This window comes from Maniola hyperantus, chromosome Z (genome assembly GCF_902806685.2).
Source record: "Maniola hyperantus chromosome Z, iAphHyp1.2, whole genome shotgun sequence".
In the NCBI taxonomy this organism is placed as follows: Eukaryota; Metazoa; Arthropoda; class Insecta; order Lepidoptera; family Nymphalidae; genus Maniola; species Maniola hyperantus.
The window spans coordinates 11,582,468-11,601,372 of record NC_048564.1 but is presented as its reverse complement, the minus strand read 5'-3'; the positions used below and the strand labels follow the sequence as shown (position 1 = coordinate 11,601,372).

Sequence of the window (18,905 nt, the reverse complement as noted above, 5' to 3'; positions counted from 1 at the left end):
AATACATTCATATTCATACTAACTAACTATTATATCCATACTACATAATATGATAAATGCGAAAGTGTGCTCTGTCTGCTAACTTCTCACGGCCATCTGTTTATCTGATTTTGTGAAGATTATGTACAGAAGTCATCCCACAACCCAGGGATTGTCAGCATCCTAAGAGGATCCAAGGATCATCCTGGGCACGCAACTCTAACGTTTCAGAGTAACGTGTATTTTAGACAATAAAATATGCTTTAATGGTGAAAGAAAACATCGTGAGGAAACCTGCATGACAGAATTCTCCATAATGTTCTCAACTTTGTGTGAAGTCTACCAATCCGCACTTAGCAAGCCTAGTGGACTATTGCGAAACACTTCTCATTCTGAGAGAAGACCCGTTCTCAGTAGTGTGCCGGCGATAATCTTGTTTTTTTTTAAGAATATTAGCCATGCTAATCATGAATAATATTCCCGTAAAGCGTAGAGCTTGTGGCAGGAGTAGGTACGACAATAGTGCAAGTTGCAACAGGTGGGGTTTGAACTGCCAACCTTTTGGATTTCAGTCCGCGCCTTATCCGTTGCGGTATTGAGGCTCTAATGGTGATGATGTATTACTCACCTATATATACTGGCACTGTGTAAAGCTGAGATAACTGCGAAGAGCGAGTGGAGATTGTTTAGGTCATATAATTTCTTCGCCACTTTTATAAAATGAGCTAAAGTTTCGGCTCTCACTTTTGGCGTCTGGCCATTGAGTATTTCTTGTACTGTCCAAAAGCTCACCTAAAAACGATTCAAATTTTAAATACGGCATAGAAATGCTTGCATTTTACCTTTCAATGAACACTTCCACGATTGGATATCCAAATTGTACAGTACGCGGCCAAAAGTGATGAATATCGGCCTTTAGAATGACATTTCATTTTTGTAGAGCGTTGTCTCTGTCACTCATACCCATATGACGCTTTGTCGGTGTTTGTCGGTCGGTGCGCTACAAATCTGATGTCTCCTTCTAAAGATCGATGTTTATCACTTTTGGTCGCGTACTATAATAGGCTACTTGACTCTTTTTTTAAGTTGGTCTTAAATGGTTAATATTTGTCCTATTATATCAAAAAAATTAACACTATATTTTTTTGCGCCCTAATAACCGTAAAACTTTAATTTAAAAATATATTTTTCTTAGACAGGTGAAAACACTGATCGGCCATGTTTGGCCGATAGATTATCTGTGCTCTGACGTCATGCATTTGTAAACAACAGCATAACCTCCCAAAGTTTAATAAACATGACTTCTATACTAGTTTACATGAAAAATATAGTAATTATCGTTATTGTATCATCCGAGAAAGTAAAAAACGCATCGATAAAGACCACAGGAAAGTTGTGGATTAGAGTGCCCAGTGAAATAAATATACGTAACACGCGAAGACTTGCTTAAAGGGATCCTATATGACTAACGACTTCAACCCAAATTTATTTTTGCAAAGATCACTTTGTTGTAAGTCTTACTTAATAACTTATTCAATTTATAAAGAGAAAACGATATTTTTTTACGTTTACTATGAGTTTTTAGAAATATATAAAAACTAGCTTATGCACGTGACTTCGCCCGCGTGGACTTCATAAATTTCAAACCTCCATTTAACCCACTCAGGGGTGGAATTTCAAAAAATCCTTTCCTAGTGGATACGTTTTCTTTACCTACAAAGAACACACCCACCAAATTTCATGTATCTAGGACCAGCTGTTTAGGCTGTGCGTTGATATATAAGTTAGTCAGGACTCTAAATTTTATATATATGGATACTACGTTAGTCCCCGCGTGACATAGGGATGACATTTCTTTGTTTACATATTTAATGACGTCACATCATGGCTGACAGCGTTTTCTGCGTTTCAAATAAAAATAAAAACTGTATTTTTTTAAATTGGATTTATATATCCATCCTGCGTTTTTAATAATTGTGATTGATATATTTCGTTGTCTTAAGCAAAATACTATAATAAATAATCATTTATTGGACGAAATTAGATATGAGTCAAGTAGCCTATTGGTAGGAAACACAAATCGCGAAAGAGCATTGTCTATGAGGAATGATGAGATAAAACGTTTCATGAGACGGAATATCGACGACAATAAAATGGAAACTCGCCCGGAGTCTCTTGGTACAGTAATACCGTATTATTAATCACTTACTGCCATCACAAGAAGAAAAGTAACAGTAAAAGAACAGAAAAAAACAGACAAAAGTAGTATACAAGAGGCGGCCTTATCGCTCTTTAGCGATCTCTACCTGGCAACCTAAGGAATAGGAAAATATGAGAAAAATATTCTGAAGGTGGTTTTTAATTTATAATATACATACCCTGTTGAATCTTTTAGTAAAAGCCACCACGTTTGGTGCTACAGTCAATTTATTAGCTTTGGTCCATCCGCAAGTCGAGAGTTCCTCTGGTCGAATGGACTTGAAACATAGCAAGTCTAGTAGCGACAACTGATTGGCAATATCTTCTGGTGTTATCCGCAAGGGCGAGCAAACGATGTCATCCCAGGATTGGTTGATGGACGAAGCGGCGGGCAGGCTGCTTGTCTTGTACTGATATATGGGGTCATTTTGCCGGTTTGTGGTGCCATCACCGAGACTGAAACAACACAATATATTACTAGCTGATGCTGGCGACTTCGTACGCGTGGATTTAGGTTTTTAGAAATCCCGTGGGAACTCTTTGATTTTCCGGGATAAAAAGTAGCCTATGTCACTCTCCAGGTCTTAAACTATACCCATTGCAAAAATCAGTTGCTCCGTTGCGACGTGATTGAAGAACAAATCGACAAACCAACAAACCACTAAACAGACTTTCGCATTTATAATATGGGTAGTGATGTGAACCAGTCTAACAGCCTCGTTGGTCTAACTCTAGTGGTTAATACATATGATTGCAGATGATTAGGACTTGGGGTCCATTCCCGGGTTGGGCCAAAAATAGTTTAACTATTGGATTTTTCTGTAAAGAAATTCTCAGCCCGGAATCAGGAAATTGTCGGTGTTAAGCCAACCCCCGTGCCTCAGAGAGCACGTAAAGCCGTTCGGTTCTGTGCCTGATCTTTGGATTTCTAGGCGTAGGATTTCCGTTCCATCGCGCTATGAAAGTGAGGGCATAGAGTGCACCTGTTTGCGTACACACATATACTAGCTTATGCCCTCGACTTCGTCCGCGTGGACTACAGAAATTTCCAACCCCTATTTCACCCCTTTAGGGGTTGGACTTTCAACAATCCTTTCTTAGCGGATGCCTACGTCATCTGCATGCCAAATTCCAGCCTGATCTGTCCAGTAGTTTGAGCTGTGCGTTGATAGATCAGTCAGTCACCTTTTCCTTTTATATATTTAGATATAGATTACCTTTTCTAAATCTAAATATATAAAAGGGGAAAAGGTGACTGACTGATCCAGCTGAAATTTAGCACGAAAATAGCTATTATGACATAGACATCCACTAAGAAATTTGAAAATTCAACCCCTGTAAAATAGGGGTTTGATGTTTGTGTAGTCCACGCGGTCGAGGCCGCGAGAATAAGCTAGTTTAAGAATAAAGATTAAGGTATGTAAAAGAAAAATCACATGTTCTTACGTTCACCGGAACTCATAGTTAAGATAGGGGCTTAGAGGACGAATCAAACGACACGTGTCATACACAACCTTAATGCATTACATAAAGGTTGAATGTTAGAACGTTATTGTGTCAACTGTCAACATAGTAGTTGAATTATGAACAGAAATTATAGTGAAGCATATCAGCAAAGTTTTGAATGGATGTACCTACGTAGTTAACATTGTAGATAAGTACTTGAGTGTAAACAAAGTACAAACTGCGAACGAAATGAAACTATAGACGCCGGATGTTTATACCTTCTCAGGAACCACCTACAAATTTGCTGAAAGTGCCATAATTAATAATTTGGATTACGACGTACCTAATACTTGCATCAACGTATACCTACGCGACAGGTCGAGATGGGAACGTCCCGCACACCCACACAACCCCCGCGCTTACCCGGTGCGAGCGAGCGCGGGTGTGCGGGGCGTCCCCGTCCCCCAATACCCCGATTACCATCTCAGCCTGTCGCGGACTACACATAAGATAAAATAAAATAATATAGATGAATATACAAAATACGCAATCTATGTACATAAAAGAAAAAGCTGACTAACGGTGCATCCACACCGCGGTTAACATTTGTGGAGCAACGTTTCCAAATGTTACTCAGCAACATCAGGCAACAAAAAGTTATTTATTGTTAATATATGTTGCCACAAAAGTTACAGTTTGTTACCTAATGTTACCGTGTTGCACAATGTTGCTCCACAAATGTTAACTGCGGTGTGGATGCACCGTTACTGACTGTCTGATCTATCAACTCACAGCTCAAACTACTGGGCGGATCAGGCTGAAATTTGTGGCATGCAGCCCATGCAGGTTGCTATTACAACATAGACATCTGTTAAGATCCACCAGTTATTATCATTAACATTCGATAACTGTAAACTGTCAAGTCGAAATCTCGTTCTCTTGGTTGAGTTGTATGTGGAAGCATCAGGAAACCTATCGCATTAATATCACAAGAGAACTCCCGCCATTATGTATTTAAAGGAAAGCATGCAACAGTGAGGAATACGACTTTGAAGAGAAATATACAAAATATTTACTTTATAAATGACTTGGCAAAAATTCATTACTAAAATAGTTGGATCAATTTCAAAATGGTAAATTGGCAGTCAATAAGAATTATTCACACATATATATATATATATATATATATATATACATATTTTAGTTAGACTATACCTATATTCATTTCTTGCCCGCTTTCAAAATAAAATATATATACGACACCATGACGACACCAAAAATACATACAATAAACTTGCTTTAAATCCATAACCATAGTAAGTAATATTAAAAATGCGGAAATGTGTCTGTCTGTCTGCCTACCTATCTGTTAAGCAAATTTTGATGGAATTTGGTACAGATATCGCCCGCATTGCGGAGAGCTACTATTTATGCCGAAAAATCAAAGAATTCCCAAGGTATTTTTAAAAAACTAAATCCACGTGGACGAAGTCGCGGGCTCGTTATTTGTAAAGCTAAATAAACTCATGTAATATATTACTATTTATTACTAGAATATGATGCCCGCGACTTCGTCCGTGTTGATTTAAGTTTTTTTCAAATCCCGAGCCTTAAAGCTAACTCTATACCAAATTTCATCAAAATCGGTTAAACTGTTGGACCGTAAAAAGCTAGCAGACAGACATACACACTTTCGCTTTTATAATATTAGTATGGAAGTATGGTTAGTATGGATTATTATAGTTTAAGATCATTCCATTAACTATACTAATAGCGCTATCTTATTTCATCGACAAGCATAACTCATTCGAGAACTCGCAGAACCCACATATCTTATTACATCAATTGAAAGCGATCAGATCAATTGATACAGTAAAAACTACATCAGTTAAGGAATGTTTTATTGAAAACATTGGCTACAAGCATAACAATACACCATTTCTTAATCTAAATACATAAAAGGAAAAGGTGACTGACTGACTGACTGACTGATCTATCAACGCACAGCTCAAACTATTGGACGGATCGGACTGAAATTTGTCATGAAGATAGAATGACGTAGGCATCCGCTAAGAAAGATTTTTTGAAAATTCAACCCCTAAGGGAGTAAAATTTGTGTAGTCCACGCGGACGACATCGCGGGCATAAGCTTGTATATTTATATATTTTCAACTAGCTGATTCCTGCGACTTCGTCCGCGTGGATTTACGTATTTTAAAATCCCGCGGGAACTCTTTGATTTTTCGGGATTGTTGTCGTTGCTTTGTACCTATAATATGAATTCACTATGAACACTTCCTGAATCTTGATAACTCAGGCGGGCAGTAACCTGCAGCATCAGGATTAAGGATTTGAATCCAGATTTTTTTATGTGACCACGAAGTAACCTTTTTTTGTTGATTTAAAAAAAAATTGCTAATCGGTCCAGAAACCTCGAAAAAATCGATGTAGAAAAAAAAACCACCTCCTTTTTGACAGTCGGTTAAAAACCGATAACCTTGAAATATTTACGGAACAATCTTTAAAATATCCCCTTTCTATCAAAAAAAAGAATGAATGAAATCGGACTACGCGTTAATGAATTACAACTCAGTATACATTTTAACTTTCGTCCCCTCTCCTACGGGAACCATGCTGAATTTCGGGATAAAAAGTATCCTATATTCTTCCTCATAGTATGACCTCAAATCGTACCAAGTTTCATTGGAATCCATTCAGTAGTTTTAGCGTGATGCGCGGCCGTGATACAGACAGACAGACAGACAGACAGACAGACAGACAGACAGACAGACAGACAGACAGACAGACAGACAGACAAAAATGAAAAAAATTACAGTTTTGGGTTCAGTATCGATTATAGAGTGCCCTCGAAAAAAAAATTTCAAAATATCTTCAATGTACAGAATTTGTCCTGTTACAGTTTTATTATAAGTATTGATGATTGATGATGATTGATTGATACTAATCAGTTTGATTATTTACTAATCGATACACATTCTAAGCTCATATAATACGCTTGGATCTGTGACTGGCTTAGATTTGCTGGCTTGTTACTTTGTATTGTACTGAAAAGTATGAAGCAGAAGTCAAGTATAGTCCGCGACAGGTTGAGATGGCAATCGGGGTAAGAGGCGGGGGGACACCCCGCATACCCGCACGTCACCTGCGCTCGCCCGCACTGGGTTAGCGCAGGGGCTGTATGGGTGTGCGGGCGTTCCCTCCCCAATTGCCATTTCAACCTGTCGCGTACTATAGATAATCCGTACTAATACCCATACCATACTGATGAATTAATGACTGAATATATTTTTATTGTACACCACAAAATAAATAAGTACCTACAGAAAAACACATACAAAAATATAGGCAGGCACAATTTTTTACTATTAACCTTATAATCAGAATATAAATAAAGCTTTTCGCGCGGCCCATCTATTTAACCGATTTTGACGAAACTTGGTACTGAGACAGCTTGCCTCCCGGGGAAGGACAATGTTACTTTATGTCCCAGAAAATCAAAGAGTTCGCACGGGATGTTAAAAAAAGCTAAATGCACACGGCAGAAGTAACGGGTCTCATCTTTTTGGTACAGAGATAACTTGCATCCCGGAGATGAATACTACTTTACTTACCGAAAAACAGAGATTTCCGAAGGGATTTTTTTAAAAACCCGAAACTTATGCGTGCGGACGAAGTCGTTGGCATCATCTACTAATATTATAAATGAGTAACAAACATTCAACAATTCAGTTTGGATGTTTGTTACTTCTTCACGCCACGACAGAACAGGCTGAAATTTGAAAGGTAGGTAGCTCCTGAATTGATATAGTACACGCTACTTTTTATCCCGGAACATTAAAGACTTACCACGGGATTTAATAAAATACGAAAATTACATCGACGAAGTCGCAGGCGTAATCTAGTATAACTATAAATAATAAAAAAAATTTAAATTATGTACTTACAATTTATATTTCGAAATATTAGGCATCTTACTATGGTTACGATAAATGTGATATATCCTGAACACTTGTAGTTTAAACTTTTTTTTAATGAAATTTTAATACTTCTTCAAACTTATCCTTTTAGTTAGGTAGTTCTGTTTAGACTATAGGACAGGTAACTAAGCCCAACCGTGCGTCGCCAGGCCGAGTCAGGTAGTGAGCAATGTTTAATTTAAGAAGCACTAACTTAGTTTAGATTGGAAACTGCTTCCTTGCATATTAGATTCGTACAGCGATTCACAAAGTAGGTGCTGCTAAACTCAAGGGTTCCGTGGAACAGTTAGAAGGGTTCCGCGAGTCCCATGAAATCACTACCCATATTATAAATGCGAAAGTGTGTTTGTTTGTTGGTTTATTAGTTTGTCTTTCACTCACGTCACAACCGAGCAACGGATAGACGTGATTTTTTGCTTAGGTATAGTTAATGACTTGGAAAGTGACATAGGCTACTTTTTGTCCCGGAAAATCAAAGACTTCCTACGAGATTTTTAAGAACCTTAATCCACGCGGACTAAGTCGCGGGCATCAGCTAGTCCTTTATAAATCATTGATTTGGGAGTTCCATAAATATACAAATCCAACAACTAACCATCAAAAAGTGTAAATTATTACCATTTTAATAAAATATTTGACTTTGACTTTGACTATGGTGGATTAATTGAGAATTCGGTGCTGTTAAAAGTTTGAGAACCTCTGGATTATATCAGATAGTAACAAGATTATATTTCTTAAAAGCTAGGAACACGCTGACTAAATAATAACATTCCAACTGCTTATGGTTTTGGAATTAGCCTGACGAAATATTTAACTATTTGTTAATCACTTTCTTTATCATTTTAATTATTAAAAACCAGTCAAGTTACGAGTCAGACCTGCACCGTGAGATCTGTACTTCATCATGATCAACCCATTACTGGCCCACTGCTGAGCCAGGTCTTCTCTCAGACTGAGAAGGGTTTAGGCCATAGTCTGCCACGCTGGCCCAATGCGGATTGGCAGATTTCACACACCTTTGAGGACATGGAGAACTCTCAGGCATGCAGGTTTCCTCACGATGTTTTCATTCAACCATTAAAGTAAGTGATATTTAATTGTTTTAAAAACGCACATAACTCCGAAAAGGTAGTGGCGCGTGCCCGGGATTGAACCCAGATCACCCGAAAAGAAGGCGGACGTTCTAACCACTAGGGCGCTTATACCTATAGTTCTGTACTTAGCTTATAATATTATTTACTATAAATTTAAGTAATACCTACATAATTATACTACTTTCAGTACCCATCTGTACTTATAATAATACTTTTATTATAAAATAGATTTACTTTCCATAAAATTAAAATAACTTTCATTTAATAATTTTAAGCTTACTTCGTGGTTTAACCACATATTTGTATTTATAAAACGGGTACATACCACGATTAATTAGGCGATTTCTAACTGCCGATGTTTCGACTCAGTTGTACGAGTCGTGGTCCTAATTAATCGTGGTATGTACCCGTTATACATTATATTATACAATGTATAACGGGTACATACCATACAAGTACACATATTATACAATACAATACTTTCATTTATTGGAACCCCGGAAAAAATGATTTAACCCAATTTCTAATCCGATATTCGGTTTTGGGTCAACATTCTACACCATTATTACATTCAAATTTCAAGGCTATATATCTCATTAAATTAAACTAGTTAACTATTCATAAGAACTTGTAATAAGTCTACTTGAATAAAAATAAATTCTATTCTATTCTATTCTATTCATTCTATCAATGAACTACATATGTGTGACATAAGGACAAACAGATGGGTGGACAGGCAGACAAATAGATAGCAGAGTGACCTTGATAAGACTTCATTTTGCCCTTTGGGCACATGACCTTAAAAATGATGAAATCCGAAAGACAATCACAATTACTGTCATAGCCCAAACCATCAGCAAGCTGAAGTGCCAGTGCTGAAGCCCTGCTTGTCATAAGGGTGATGACCGTTGGAGCCGATAAGTCAGCGACTGTGTGCTACTAAGCATAGTGTGAGGGGCCCTTTGGCATGATTAACCGATGATATAAAGAGAATGGCGTCAAGAGGCTGGATGCGTAAGGTTGAGAACAGGGTGCGGTGGCACTCATTAGGAAAAGCCTATGTTCAACAGAACGCGTCGGCAGGCTGATGTGATGATGATTGTGTATTTATTTATATGGATTCACAAAGAAGCGCGGCCGCAGCGCTGCTTTCGTGTAGCACTTTGCGGAAAATTTGAAGGCGCCCTAATAGGTACAAACAAGCTAGCATCATTACGTTGCTTGATACTTACGCATAATTGTAATAGCAAGCACAATCATCCTTGGGATACTTTTGTCCATTTTCTGTAGAGGTGGAATTTGTAACTTTTTTATTGTTCTGTTTGCAGGGTGCTTTATCTTCTAATGGCCAGTTTTCTTCATCTTCATGCTGTAAACATTATTCATTATATAGAGATTTACCAAATCAGTAGCTATTTTTAAATTCAGTATACACTATAAAATTTTAAATGTATAAACAGATAACTTGACTGTACATATGTTGATATGTACAGTCAAGTTTCTAGAGTTTTCAAGTTCTCAAGATTCTAGACAAAGTAGTGACAACTCACTACTTTGTCTAGAATCTTGAGAACTTGAAAACTCTAGAAACTTGAGATTTACTATGTAGGTTTTCGTTAAGTGATGAAATAACAGATTTTATCAATGGACTCAAAACAGTTGTTTTGAGAACTACAACAGTCGTAATTAATCTGGAATCACTGATTCTAAGTGCTAACAATATTGACTGAAAATCAATTAAGTAATTTTTGAGATTTAGATCTAACAATCATAGTAAGACATAGTAAGTTGATTTACTGTGTTTCAATAAGATCCCTGGCATGCTTTTAATTGAGATTTATTTATTGTTCTATGTTCTACATAATTGATAAATATATTTTGGTAGGATTTCTTTAAAAATTAACAGTTAATATACAAGTTTGAAGATACTAATATTATGTGAGTTTTAAAGTACCTTACCATTAATCTTCTTAATTAAAACACAGTATGCTATTATAGTGATTGATAATATCATCTATAAATACCTCAACAATCCTAAGCACAGCCAAACTATCGCTCAAAATATCCCGTGGCATTTCTGTCTGTAGTTATTATGGCACATACTTAATTATAGTAATTTCAAATCAATAACTTGACTTTACACACCATGTATTAATAAACGAGTCACTGTAAGGCAAATATCCTGTTAATGGTAATTATTATTGATAAGAAAAAGGGGATGTAGATAAAATAATTATAAACTATTTATACCTACATACATTCATTCAATCAGATCTTATAATCACTATACTATTAAATAATTAATTATAAACAAATATTGGACTTGTTGGTGATTATTATAAAGTTATACGGATTATAGATATAATATTTTGTTGATAAACAATCAAAACAATACCGAAATATACTAATCAAATTAAGACTACACTAAATAACGGAGAATTAATCAACCTATTAGTACTATTTAGTTTCGCATGTTTGCAGTCCGTCGATGGATAATGTAATTTTAACTATAAATCCAAGATGAGTACTTTAAAATTATGCCTCAATACGAAAAGAAAGAATTAGTAATTATAGAACATGGATACTCTAACGAGAGGGTTTTAATTTTTGTTAATTATTATTTAGTTTAGCCTACACACCGTGACAGCTAACCACAGACTAAACATAAGAAAATACAACACCGAGTACTGCTTTTTTAAAACTGATTTTTCGGCTCTGGGTAAACCAAAGACAACATTACAAAAGAGCATAGCCAAAGTCGATAATTAATATGACCTCTTGGTTCTGTTGGTCGATTCCGTAAAATCTGCATCAATCATTATTATGATCGCAATTTTTTGGCTGAATTTATGGTATTCTTGCTGTGACAATGAATTGTATCCAATCTTAGATGAATGATTGTATACTATCTCTATGTATCCAATAGTGAGCGAGCATCAACCAATCAGAAGTGATTGTGATCGTGACATTGTTGCTGTCATTCTAACGCGCTATATAAATTTATCTCAGTCATATAATTATCTTAAAACCCATTTTTAAAGCACTATTATACTAATCTTACCTACCTCTGGAACTTATTTTAATTTAGTAAGTGAATTATTTAGTAGTTTTATAATGCTTCCTTTTTAGGGTTCCGTAGCCGAATGGCAAAAAACGGAACCCTTATAGATTCGTCATGTCTGCCTGTCTGTCTGTCTGTCTGTCTGTCCATCCGTACCTATGTCAAAGCCACTTTTCTCCGAAACTATAAGAGCTATACTGTTGAAACTTGGTAAGTAGATGTATTCTGTGAACCGCATTAAGATTTTTACACAAAAATAGAAAAAAAACAATAAATTTGGGGGTTCCCCATACTTAGGTTCCCCAAACTCAAAATATTTTTTTTCATCAAACCCATATGTGTGGGGTTTCTATGGATAGGTCTTCAAAAATGATATTGAGGTTTCAAGGATCATTTTTTTCTAAACAGAATAGTTTGCGCGAGACACACTTCCAAAGTGGTAAAAATGTGTCCCGTCCCCCCTGTAACTTCTAAAATAAGAGAATGATAAAACTAAAATATATATATAATTATGATGTACATTACCATGCAAACTTCCAACGAAAATTGGTTTGAACGAGATCTAGTAAGTAGTTTTTGATTTATCGTGCAAAATGTCGATAAATTACGATTGCACTACGGAACCCTCAGTGCGCGAGTCTGATTCGCACTTGGCTGGTTTTTTTACTCTGCTTGTATGAGCTCAAATTAAAATAGAGAATCGGGAACTGGTTCATTGCCTCATTCACATGACACAACTGAACCACATAACTTTTTTGTGTGTTGTTTCGGATTGACTATGCAGCGTAGGCCCTACTGGCCGCTACAGCGTCACCGAGGGGGTTGGCGAGCGCGAAGCTCCACCTAGAGACCACATAACTACATCACTATTATCTTAAATATGGTATGTAAGTACCTATCATTATTTTGCGATTTGTCATTAGCTAATGTCATAACTGTTGTTTAATTAAAAATAAAAAGTCGAGTATATATATAGAATCAATCGGACGTAACTACCTGCTGTGCTACCTGCCAAAGAATTTCTAAGTACTACTTCGTAGTACCTTGCGAGCAAAGTTAATACACGTCACATCAGTGCCCTTATAGCCATCCTTCTGTCGCGCTCGCGTCACGATTCACAACACGACACGCCACGCAACAATATTTTACGGCATGCCACAATATTTATACGACAAGACCCAACCCAACACGATAATAGATTATAGATATAAAAATCCGTTTGCAGCATAGAAGTTCGCCGTAAAACTATTTTATTATAATTTCTATGTTGCTTCTGTTCTATCATGGTATGCTATCTTAGAACTCTGCTGCTAAACTAGATTAATAGCGCCATCTAGGAGCTGGATTTAGAAATAATGTTCCAGTGTTAACATGTAAATCATTTTTACTGACAGTGTTAACATAATAAAAAATACTCAAGTTCCAATATTGTGAAAAATTAAATTAAAAACATACTTTCTTTTTATTTGGGAAAAAGAAATATTCAATTATTATAAATTTTGCTAAAATTAAGCTTTATTTTTAAAATAATAGTTAAATGTTCTTCAAATTCTAGATTTTCATATCTATGGTCAAGAAAACTGGTGACAAGTGTCAGAAAAGTTTGAAATTTGAATTCATTTCATAACGAAATTCTACGGTGGTTCTACAGTTTTGGGAGTAATTTTATTTGATATTAAAGATTTCACGACTTTTGCTTTGCTTTCGGACTCCGACGATCCCTACGTTTATTATTTTGGCTTGTTTTTTGGACTACTGTTTCTTGTGTAAACGATAACTTGGCATTCCCCCTGAACTCTGTTGCAATCTGATTTTGTTTAGTGGTTTAGAAGTTCAGATTTGTAAAATGTCTCAAAAAGTATGTTGTGTGTGTGTTCAACTGTTGCAGGCGATGGTAAGTAAATTCGTTCTGTTTTATATCAGAAAGTATTGCTTGCTGCCTCATATACTCAATTGATTCAATCGGAAGATTGCCCTTGAAAGTTATCATTTCAAGGATGCAGTGATGCAAGGATGCCTTTTTGACAAGATGCGTTAGCTCTAGCACCACAGTTTTGTTTAATTGCAAACGTGAGATGTAGGTACTAAACCCTAAAATGTTGATGTTTGAACAGTGACTTAATGTTTTTAGCACTTTTCTCAATAGAAATAAGCTATTAGTCGGATCACTATAATTAGATAAGCTTGATGTTTAATATCTTTACTTCATTATGTATTTCCAGGTATCTCACTGCACCGTTTCCCCAACCCAAATCAGCACATTGATTTGTTTCAAGTGTGGCTGAAGAAGATTGGGGGTCATGTAGCGGAATTAGATAAAGATTACATTTACAGCAACAGAAGGGTCTGTCGTAGACATTTTGAGGACATTTATTTGTACCCAACAAAGTTGTGTTCCCTAGCCATCCCATCACTCTGTTTAGCAGGTTGGTTAGACATTTTTAAAGTACCTTTGTAACTAGCAAATATTTTCACTTGCTAATTGGTATATTTTAGATATTATGTAACTTGTCACAGAATATCAGACAGCTATGGTTTCAAGTTAATTATTTACAAGAACTTTTTATGTAGAAACATGGACAAGTCTTACCCTCTAATGTGAATAATTCATATCTCAATGTATTATGGTTTTGATATTGATATTTTTATTTTAGAGAATATGGCTGCTGCTGAAGCAATAATTGTTTCTGAACCGCATACTAGCTCCAGTTTCATATCAAATTCTAATGAAATGGAAATGGCACCAGGTAATTATAAATCTTAAATCTAAATATATAAAAGGAAAAGGTGACTGACTGACTGACTGATCTATCAACGCACAGCTCCAACTACTGGACGGATCAGGCTGAAATTTGGCATGCAGATAGCTATTATGATGTAGGCATCCGCTAAGAAAGGATTTTTGAAAATTTAAATCCCTAAGGGGGTGAAATAGGGGTTTGAAATTTGTGTAGTCCATGCGGACGAAGTCGAAAGCATAAGCTAGTACCCTATAATTTTAAATCACCTTTAAGTTTATTTTTTAACATGGCAGATATGTATATGCCATACAATAGGAAATGCAAACAAATAGTGTTTTTGATTTACATGATCATATCATTTCAATTTAATTAGATACTAATAGAATAGTGTAGTATAACTGAAATGAACTACTGATGTGAAAGTTTGATACCTTTCAAATCAAACATCATTTTTTCATTTCCATTGTTGGTAGCTTTAGTATTAACTAGTGACCTTACCTTCGCATGGGTAGCTTATTACAGTTTTCATGTGGATCTCTAATTTTTTGAAAATAAAATATAGCTTATGTTACTCAGGAATAATGTAGATTTCTACTCGTAAAAGATTTTTTTAAAATTGGTTGGTATAGATTATCGTATTATTATCTCATGTGTTATTTTTGGTATTTTGCAGGACTTGTTGCAACATCAAGTAAAGCAGTACCTGCAGTTGCTATTAAGTTAAACTCAAAGGACAATTTAAAAGGTATATCAGAATCCTTAGTTTTAAACTAAAAAGTTTTTATAACTTACTTGGCTTAGTTAAATATTATAACTTACTGTGGTGATCATGCCATGCTTCATACTCTGTCTGTAGCAGACACTTTTAAAAACAAATTCATGTGGACAAAGTCTCAGGCATATCAAGTTGGGATCAATATTTTTTCTGCCCCAAAAATGCCAGGTTGTCTAAATAACTCTGTATAATATGACTTCAAGACAACAATATTATACACGGTCAGAAAGACTAGCAGCAGAATAACAGTAAAAAGGCTCTATTTTGATAACCCTAAGAATTTATTGCTCATTGATAATATCTTTAGTCATGATCAACTCATTGCCAGCTTATTACTGAGCATAGGTCTCCTCTAAGAGTGAGATGAGTTTAGGCCATCGTCTGCCATGCAGGTTTCCTTAAGATATTTTTTCGTTCACCATTAAAGCAAGTGATATTTAATTTCTTAAAATGCACATAACTCTGCAAAGTTAGAATTGATTGCACCCCCAACCTGTCGAAAAGTCATAGCTACTAGGCTGTCACCGCTTTTTAACATAATGGTTATACGATTGCACTTAATGACGAACCATGATTAATCATGATGGTACTTAATGAACAGCAATTTTTAATATTTGACGTCATTTTACTTTCAGCTAAGAAGTGGGTTCTCACCAAACAAGAGAAGGAACTCTGCAAAGAAATTTCAAATATGAGACATCAATTAAAAAAATGTCGAATACAGAAAGACTACTTTAAGAAGAAGGCTGCTATTAATCTTAAAAAGACCGAAGCATTTGAGCTTTTGATGAAAAATATGAGTGAAGAGACAAAAACTTTTTTTGCTATGCAAGTCACTCAATTTGGAAAGAAAGCAAAAGGAAGATGCTTCACAATTAAAGAAAAAATTCTTTCCCTTGCATTGTACAAGCGCAGTCCAAAGGCATATAGGTTTCTAAGTTCTTTTAGTGTTTTGCCTAAGAGAAAAACACTTTCTACTTTATTACAAAAAATAAACCTCAAGCCAGGTAAAACCGTGGAATTATTTTAAGAATTAAAGAAACCTGTAACAAAGTTAAATGACAACCATAAGTTTTGTACGATCATCTTTGATGAAATGGCAATTTCACCAAATTTAACCTACTGCAGAAAAAATGTTGAAATTATTGGTATGGTGGATGACGGTGAGGAAAAAAAGAAGCAAATTTGTGACCATGTTTTGGTGTTTATGGTGAGAGGTATCATAAAAAAATTCAAACAACCAGTTTATTTCACATTTTGTAGAGGCTCTACTAAAGCAGACAGCTTAAAGGCACAAATAAAAACTGTCATAAAAGAAGTAGAAGCCACAGGTTTAAAAGTTGTGGCCACTGTTTGTGACCAGGGGGCATCAAACCGAGCTGCTATAAACAGTTTACTAAATGAGACTAGAATAGAATATTTAAGAGACAACAAAGAATGGACTGGTGGGTTTTTTGAATTAAATAAAAAAAAGATTTTTCCTTTATTTGATGCACCCCATCTGATGAAGGGTATAAGAAATAATTTGTTGAACAAAAATTTAATGTTTACCCAAGATGGGAAGCAAAAAGTTGCAAAATGGCAGCATTTAGAAGAAATGTACCACAGGCAGCCAGGCTATAAAGGTGTCCGCTTGGTGCCTAAATTAACGGCGCAACATGTTGTGCCCAAACTAATACCTAAAATGAAAGTGAAACACTGCACTCAGGTATTCAGTCGGACAGTCGGCGTTGCTCTTGGATATATGGCAGGTACCTACTTGATTTGTATACTGATGTACATTGCTCTCTTTACCATTGTCAAAGTTGGTGGATTTTACTCTTTTTGCAAGGTTTTCTACTTCATCATGATCATCATGATCACTCCACCGCCGGGTCACTACAGAGTAGGAGACGACGTCATAACCACTAGGCTATCCAGCTTATTTGTGTATTGTGTTCCATTCTTATTAATTAGTAGAATAGAATATTTTAATTTTTACTTATTATAATTTATTTTATGAGTATTTAACATGTCCTTTTTTTCTTTTTAGATTGTGGGCAACTTCCAGCTGAAAATAAAGACACGGCCGATTTGTTAATATTGATGGACGAATTATTTGATTCTGTAAATGGGAGTTACAGCAAAATAAGAAACGGTAAAATTTATAGAACTGCTGTAACTCCCAAATCTCCTCATCACCAGTTATGGAGAAAAAGTTTGCCAGTATTGAAGTCCATGGTCTTTGTTACAAAGGATGGGAGAAAAGCCTCTGTTCCATCAATTTCGAGCTGGATAAAAACAATTGAAGGGTTCCAGTTATTAATCAATCATTTAAAGTCCCTCAATGTAACTTCACTTTTGTTACGACATTTCAATCAGGACCCCTTGGAAAACTTTTTTGGTGCAATAAGAGCACAGGGCCATTCAAACAATATGCCAAATGCATATGGGTTTCAAGCAGCATATAAGACGTTAATGGTAAATAATTTAACATCTCCTCATTCTGTCGGGGCAAATTGTGAAAAAGATGGGGACTTTTGCCTAAACAATTTAAAAAATCTTATAAAAAGTAGCGAAAAGAGTAACGAAGAAAACACAGAAAATATAGAAATAGATTTTAATGATTTGAACATTGAAAATATAAATACAAATAAACTAATTGAAGGCAAATCTCCGACAGATGTAGAGAGGTGTGCGGCAGTAGCATATTGCAGTGGATGGCTTGTGACAAAAGTGCAAAAAAAAGTTTTCAAAAGTTGTACTGAATGCATTGAAGTGTTTAAAAGTAAGGAACTGGAGGCTTTTCATAAACATATTAAAATTAGCGAATACAATGACAAAGGATGGCTATGTTATCCGACGAGAAACATTTTTGATTGCTTCGCTGAGATCGAAAATCACGTAATTGAAATTTTGAAAAACAGAAGTAATAAAAATAAAATACAAGAGTACGTAAAATTAATACTATTATCAAATATAAATTTTAACTTTATATCATGTAGCTCACATAGAGACAAAATTATTAATTTTTTGACCAAGGAAACTGTCATTTTTTTTATAAATAACTGGTGCAAAGATATTAATTTTATTTTAAATGGAAAAATTCACTTTTTTGATTCAAGAGATCCACTTAAATGTGATGCTGATATTTATTATAAAAAAAATAAATTGAAAAAGTTTAAATAACTTATAATAAGTTGTGTTTAATTTTTGAATTAAATTTGATTGGCGGGAGTTAAATGCCATTGTGATATTGGTAATTATCAGTATTGCCGAGATAAGTACCATTATCCATTCAAAACTCCCGCAAATCAAACACCACATTCCTACCTAATTTAAAAAACTATAAAGTATGTATATAGGTAGGTATATATACTGGGTATTGGCTGTATTTAGTACCAAACCCGTCTCCTAGATGGCGCTTTTCAAGTGGGCGCCTTGACGGCCCGACTTACCAGTCTATCTCCCTATATACACTGTAGTCTGTGTGTTCTATGGCGCAAACGCGAAAGCATAGAGATAGTATACATTCATCTATGCGCGAAAGGCAGATAGAAGACTAGAAAAAGACAAGAAAAGATAAACTGGGCTGAACAAACTTCCGCTGAAAGTGTAAACGTTTTAGTACTT

The 18,905-nt window shown here is 35.5% G+C and overlaps 2 protein-coding genes across 7 annotated transcripts in view; one reads left to right on the top strand and one right to left on the bottom strand.

Annotated features, from left to right (window-relative positions):
* The window catches only part of RalGPS (Ral GEF with PH domain and SH3 binding motif), a 30,078-nt gene extending 17,286 nt beyond the window's left edge, over positions 1–12,792 (bottom strand). For 2 of the 6 annotated variants that reach the window (XM_034983784.2, XM_034983787.2), the window contains exons 1-5: positions 11,165–11,355; positions 10,741–10,882; positions 9,949–10,085; positions 2,358–2,634; positions 608–771 (exon numbers count right to left, since the gene is read on the bottom strand). In XM_034983784.2, coding sequence (XP_034839675.1) covers positions 608–771; positions 2,358–2,634; positions 9,949–10,085; positions 10,741–10,791 — 629 coding nt within the window. In that variant the 5' untranslated portion in view covers positions 10,792–10,882; positions 11,165–11,355. Of the gene's footprint in view, positions 1–607; positions 772–2,357; positions 2,635–9,948; positions 10,086–10,740; positions 10,883–10,966; positions 11,356–12,773 lie in introns of those variants that run through there. The other 4 variants (XM_069508951.1, XM_069508948.1, XM_069508949.1 and 1 more) reach the window with 4 other exon arrangements.
* A 1,175-nt stretch (positions 12,793–13,967) lies between these two features.
* Positions 13,968–16,323, top strand: LOC117995761 (uncharacterized). Its single transcript, XM_034983754.2, has 4 exons — positions 13,968–14,203; positions 14,432–14,524; positions 15,192–15,263; positions 15,929–16,323. The coding sequence occupies exons 2-4, from the start codon at positions 14,437–14,439 to the stop codon at positions 16,321–16,323; spliced, it is 555 nt and encodes a 184-aa protein (XP_034839645.2). The 5' UTR covers positions 13,968–14,203; positions 14,432–14,436.
* Positions 16,324–18,905: the final 2,582 nt, after the last annotated feature.